This window comes from Heloderma suspectum, chromosome 3 (genome assembly GCF_057233095.1).
Source record: "Heloderma suspectum isolate Gila_16-S chromosome 3, 16-S_ref, whole genome shotgun sequence".
NCBI lineage: Eukaryota > Metazoa > Chordata > Lepidosauria > Squamata > Helodermatidae > Heloderma > Heloderma suspectum.
In genome coordinates, this window is record NC_139460.1 from 274,196,237 (window position 1) to 274,202,253 (window position 6,017).

The 6,017-nt window shown below is 41.2% G+C and overlaps 1 protein-coding gene across 1 annotated transcript; it reads right to left on the bottom strand.

Moving 5' to 3' along the window:
- Window positions 1-635: 635 nt before the first annotated feature.
- Window positions 636-4,645, bottom strand: ADIPOQ (adiponectin, C1Q and collagen domain containing). Its single transcript, XM_084842018.1, has 2 exons — window positions 4,426-4,645; window positions 636-1,174 (listed from the first exon to the last, which is right to left on the bottom strand). Exons 1-2 carry the CDS (start codon window positions 4,643-4,645, stop codon window positions 636-638), a joined length of 759 nt encoding a protein of 252 aa, XP_084698144.1.
- Between the last annotated feature and the right edge of the window lie 1,372 nt (window positions 4,646-6,017).

Genomic DNA, 6,017 nt, shown 5'->3' on the forward strand with positions numbered 1-6,017 from the left:
CACTTGCCTATACTTTTACAGAAACCAGAGATAACTCACTAAAGAAACAGGAAAATGTATTAAAATGTATCTGAGAAGCTCACTCTGCTGTAATGAGAAACCGCTCTGAAAGCCACATTGTTATAACAATGCCCCTCAGCATTCGTTGCGAGCCCATTTCTACGAGTATTAAATAAATTATTGTACCTCATTATTGAATCTGTGTTAGCCGAGGCTCCTGCTTGTTCTTTTTGCCAGCATAACTATAAATAAATAAAACTAATTACTAAAGGCAGAGGTTGGATCATTATCTTGGAGAATGCTGGCTGAGGCCATATATATATATATATATATATATATATATATATATATATTACACTCTTGGTGATGGTCAGCTGAATCTGGGAAATGGTTCCATTGAGAACCACTGTGATTGATTGAGAAGTGATATGAAAGTTGTGTCAGCGGGATTATATCTGCGAGTACTCATTCATATGAACAAGCCATCATGATGTTCAAGTAATGAACATTCATGGGTGAACCAGCCCTGACTCTATCCAAATTCATTGTGTTTGCTTGTGTTGACAATCATGTAGCTGTGGTCTACTGGGAATAGCCATCCCTCTTGGCTATACCTCCCTCTTTGCCTCCGCATTCTATTGTAGATAATCCAAGTCTACATACAGCAAGAATCCCATGAAAGTAGAATCATTCACATTATCAGCATAGACACCATTGTTTTCTTCTCCTCCATAGACTTGAAGCCAAACTTCATCTCCGGCTTCCAAATGGAGCAAAACAGAACCAGATGCCTGGTCAACATCATTTCTCTGGTACTGGTCATAGGTGATGATGACAGCCTTGCCCTTCTTGAACAAGCTGACTTTCACATCTGAGACATACACAGTGAGATGATATGCAAAATAGTACACTCCAGGAATGCTGCATCGGAACCTTCCTGTTGTGGTATCATAGTGATTTTGCTCATTGTAGAAGATCTTTGTAAATTTGATAGGAACGTTGGGATAGGGGACTCTGGTTACTAGACCAACACTAAAGGCAGATCGATAAGTGGTGCCACTTTCACCCTTTTCCCCTTTCAGTCCTGGGATTCCGGCGATCCCTGGCGCTCCTTGAGAACCAGCAGCACCAGCAGCTCCTAAGCTTCCAGCGTCCCCTTTGGGGCCAGGTGTACCTAACAAGTAAATGGGTTTTTATTAGAGTGGAAAATCTTTTTCATCCTAAGAATCTCAATTGGAAAGATGATATCTCCCTCACTTTCCTTCAGAAGGACAGCTGAATCAGTAACCCATTTGTGTGGGCATTTCAGTCTGCCCAGTAATTCCCACTGCTTTCACTCTAGTAACATCTGGAGATGCTCTAGAACAAGTGATTTGAGAATTGCAGCATCAGTGTCCTATGAGTTTCTATGTATCTCTTCTTGGCCAGCTGTGAATAGATTAGCTTGGCTTAACAAAAGCATCCATGGCTAATTTTTGGGAGCAAAGCTAAATTGATTTTTCAAAAATTTAAATAATTTTTATGCTATTGACTAATGCGAATGGCACAAATGACAGGTACGGCCTGATCCTATGCACGTTTTCCAGATCTAAGTCCCACTGAGTTCTGTGAATCTTACTCCCAAGTAAGTGCACATAGATTTGAAACCTATGGAAACCTAGTCTTCCAGCAAGAACAAGTAAAACCATGCTGTTATCAAGAATTTAGTGTATGGCTCCTACTTCTTCAGTTTCCTCTCAGTTTTCTCTTCTGCACATGATCGCCATTCCAGCATTGTAGACAACACTTTAGATGTGTACATGCTGTCTGACATACTGAATGTGAGATAGGGGAGTGAGATTCTACTAGCACTGAGCCTGATGCTGATATGCCACCTAGCCACACCCCTGTGATGTTAGTGAGAAAGAGTCCTATGCACATTGTGCTATATAAACAGTATCGGTTATACATTAGCAATGTTCTCAGCAATCTGTTGTTGTGTCTGACTGGATCAATTATTTCTTACTTGTTGCTCGGGTCTGGGAAAGATCTAGAGTGGAAGAGAGGCCTCAAGCTCTCCCAAATTCAGTTGTGAATGGTTGTTTGCTGTTTGGCGGATCTCTATACCTCTCTTGGAGCCTTGTGCCAGCTTTCTTTTACTTCATCATTTTGACTACCTTAATAATAGGGCCGTGCTAAATATTTCGATTCGTCCATTTTCAGCTTTTCGGCAGGGGAGGACAACAAAAACTCTGGTGAAAGAGGCTGGGGAGGTGAGAATTTTGAATAAAGTCCTCCTTCTTGTTTTACTTTGAAAATAGCCCCTGCACTTTGAAAAGCCAGGACTCCTTATAGAGAACCTTCTCCAGCCCAGCAGCTCTTTCTGAACTCCCATGAGACCACATGACCTCACCCTCTCCTACAGGCATTCAGGAAGCGCTCCTGGACTGCAGAAGCTTCTCTGAAAAGCAAGAGCTATTGGGGCTTTTAGAGCTTTAGAAAAGCTTCCTTGCAACAACACAGAGCAAGCAAGACAAGGGTTTTTCTAAAGCTCCAAAAGTCCTATTTGTTCTTGTTTGCAGCAGCCCAGGACTCTTTGCAAAGAAGCTTTTGCAACCCCAGAGTTCATAGGAGTTCAAAAAGCGCTGTTGGGCTGGAGAAGCCTGTCTGAAAAATGCCTCCAGCATGAGATTCTTTACAAGTAACCCCCCCCCCACACACACACACCAATAGAAAGAAGATCCTTCAGCCACCTCCCAAACTTATGTGGAAACCCAGTCCCCTTGTCCATGGAGAAAATTATTCGAAATTCTCCCCCTCCCTGAAATAGAGACAGAACAAATAATGCCTCTTTCGCAGGGAGAGAAAAAAATTCTCAAAAATAGGGGGCAGGATTTGGCACAGCGCTACTTCATGGTTTGTGTTATCTTAAAGACTGTACCACACTACACCAGACTTCTTTTCAATAAAGATTTACTGTATTGTTCTATAGAAGTTTCCTTAAAAACTTAAAACCCATAGCCTACCTGAGTTTAATTTCAACTGAGAGTGTTTAACTGTGTTTAGTCCCTCTTTGAAACATGGGATGAGGACAGAATATGCATACAGTCTTCTCTCATGAATGCCAGATATATGGCCAATGGGGACCATGGCCAGCAGGTTCATTGGTCTTTTAGGGGTGTGGCCAGTGGGCATCTACATATACTTTTGGTGTATGTGTGAGGAGGGAATGTCTACATACACTGTTTTTAATAATGTTGGGTTCCTGTGCTCTGTTGCACTATTAATACACATTCGACACTTATGGCTAGCTGACACAAGGATCGCACCTGTGGTCTGTGAAGAAATGAATGCTTCAGGGTCCATTTCAGAACATGGTTCTGATCATAGACATGGTGAGATTTGTGTCAGTGATTCAAATGTTACATTACTAGCGGGTATGCAGATATAAGAGTGACTCCCACAGCTACACTCTGATAACGTTAGGATGACTCATTTGGATCTTGTTACACATTGAAAGAGTCCATGAAAGGGTGATGGGCCACAGTGACATATTGAGTAGCCATATGAATCTTAACTGGTTAACAGCACAAACCTAGGCAAGTTTAGACAGGAAAAACATCCTACAACTCCCAGCATGGCTGGCTGGGGAATGCTGGGAGTTGAAGGACTTTTTTCTGCCTGAACATGCATAAGATTGCACCCTAACTACATTGAAATACATTTATTATATTAGCAATTTATAAACTTGATTTAAATCCCTCTCCCACACAAAATAGGGGTGAGGGGAAACAGTTCGAGGGATTTTACCCTTTGGGTCCCTGCCCTTTCACAAGTTCCCAGGGCAGCTTGCAAAGAATCAAATTTACAATAACAACTATTTAAAAGAAAATGCTGTTCCTGTCCTCTCAGCTCCCTCAGTAAAGCTCATAACACCTGGCGCGGGGGGAGAGCTTACATTGGGAAAAGGGGTGTGGGAGAAAAGTTAAAGGCTCTCTCCCAGAACGCCTTGCCCTCCAACTTCAAAACAGCCCCACTGGGGCTACGAATTAGCAAAACAAAATATACAGGAGATCCTACTCACTGAATCACCTGTGTCACATCCAGTTTGGTCCTGAGTGTGCCCCTAGGTGCCTGCTAGTTATGGATTCTCTTTATGCTTTGATTTATTTGTGTAAGATTAATTTTCAATTTCATGGTATGTATTGCATGGCCACGTTCTAGTAACTGTTTTCTTAATTGTTTTTTTTTTTAAGTGTCTTTCTTTTGACCATCTTTTCCATGTGAGGGAGGGGGTAGGCACATTAAGTTGGCCTTCAAGATGGTGTGCAATTTTTTAAATCTCAGTTCTACCAATTAATCAGAAAACAGATTTAAACCCATTCAAGCTTACAGCTCTTGTGGGAACAGCTAGCTTGAACAGGACAGAAGATTGGTGCCTCTCACCTTGTTCTCCTTTTTCTCCTTTTTGGCCATCACTTCCATCTCTTCCATCTCTCCCTGGAACTCCATTGTGGCCTGGATAACCGGGTGCTCCTATCATCCAGTTTTCACAAGCTCCTTTAACAGGTTGTTGGGGGTCTTCCTCAGCAGCTACTTCAAGGTGACAGCAAAGTTTCAGCAGCAGCACCAGTGAACACAAAAAGAGGCTTGATCCTTGCTTCATGTTGAACCTGGAAATAAGAGTGTTCTGCTTAAGCAAAAATGGAGGATTACGTATGCCGCCTTGGGTTCCTTAAGGAGGAGAAAAGGTGGGATATAAATGTAATAAATAATAAATCCTTAAGTTAGTGGATCCCAAATGCAAGTGAATAGAAGTTGTTCTGAATTTTTATTTGCATAAAGAGAGGACAGGAATGTGCTTTCATAGTTTACTGGTAGGGGTATGCACCAACCACAAGATTTGGTTCAGACCCTGATTAAGTGATTCAGAAAACAGCCCAATTTACCTCAGGCCCATTTGGAGGCTTCCCAGTTTGACTCAAGCCAAATTTGAATCTCAGTTCAGAAATCCAAAGCGTCATGCTTTTCATTGGCTATCAATGGAAATTAACACAACATTACAGTGTTTTGTTCTTTGAATTGTTTGAAATGGGCAGCCATAGTAGGCCTTGTGAGGTGATGACATCCTCCAGATTCAGAGAAACAGGTGCAGGGGGGTTTGTGCCTGATGTCCTTCAATTTTGATCTTTTTTTTTTTTTTAAGCAAACGGAAAATAACATTTTTGTATTTCTTGGCACAATTCACTGGATTAAAATTGCAGTCATATTTGCCCCTTCTCAGGAGATTGAGACTGCCAGGTTTCAGGTAAATAGACCCGTGTGTGTGCGCGCGCGCACAAGAGCAACATTGACAATTTGGAGGTTAAAAAAAAAGGACATACTTATCTTTCTATGTTCTTTTTAGGTGATTGTTAGGAAAATGGAATATAGCACAGATGTGACCCTGGCTAAGAAACCTGCAACATTTAGAAGGCTAGGTGGAGTGGGTTTTGTGGAAAAGGAATCTTCAAATTTGGGGGGTGGGGAAAAGTGATTCTACACCCCCTCCTCTCACTCCCTGTTTCCTCTACCCTGGTGTTTTCCATTTATGGAGAGCTTGGGGAGATTCTTGAAAATCATAAATATTAATTCAAGACCAAAGGACAGAGTTTTCATTAGCAATTCCCAGCAGGAGAGGGTGTCCTCTATGTTAAGAAATAGCTTGTTTTGCTTTATTGGACTTGTTGGGAAGACTATTGCAAAAATGCTATCCACCTGCTTTAAAATTATATAAGATATATTATGAAATGCAAATGCTAAATATTAATGATGAATAATTAAGAATTTGAAAATGTAAATAAGTAAAAAGTAGTAGTTGTATTACTGAGAAAATACAGATTCACAAGCAGGTTCACAATGAATTCTGGGTAACTGGCATACAAAATAATGGTCAAGTTGACCTGGATGGTATCCAAAGAGACAATATTGAGTTAAAGCCCTATCACTTGGTCCAAAAAGTTATTTGGGTAATGAACAGCTATGAGACTGTATTGTTG

Coding starts and splice junctions, on each gene's coding strand:
- ADIPOQ (XM_084842018.1), bottom strand. CDS start 4,645: ATGAAGCAAGGATCAAGCCTCTTTTTGTGTTCACTGGTGCTGCTGCTG. Junction 1,175..4,425: donor AGGAGAAAAAGGAGAACAAG/GTGAGAGGCACC, acceptor TTTACTTGTTAG/GTACACCTGGCCCCAAAGGG.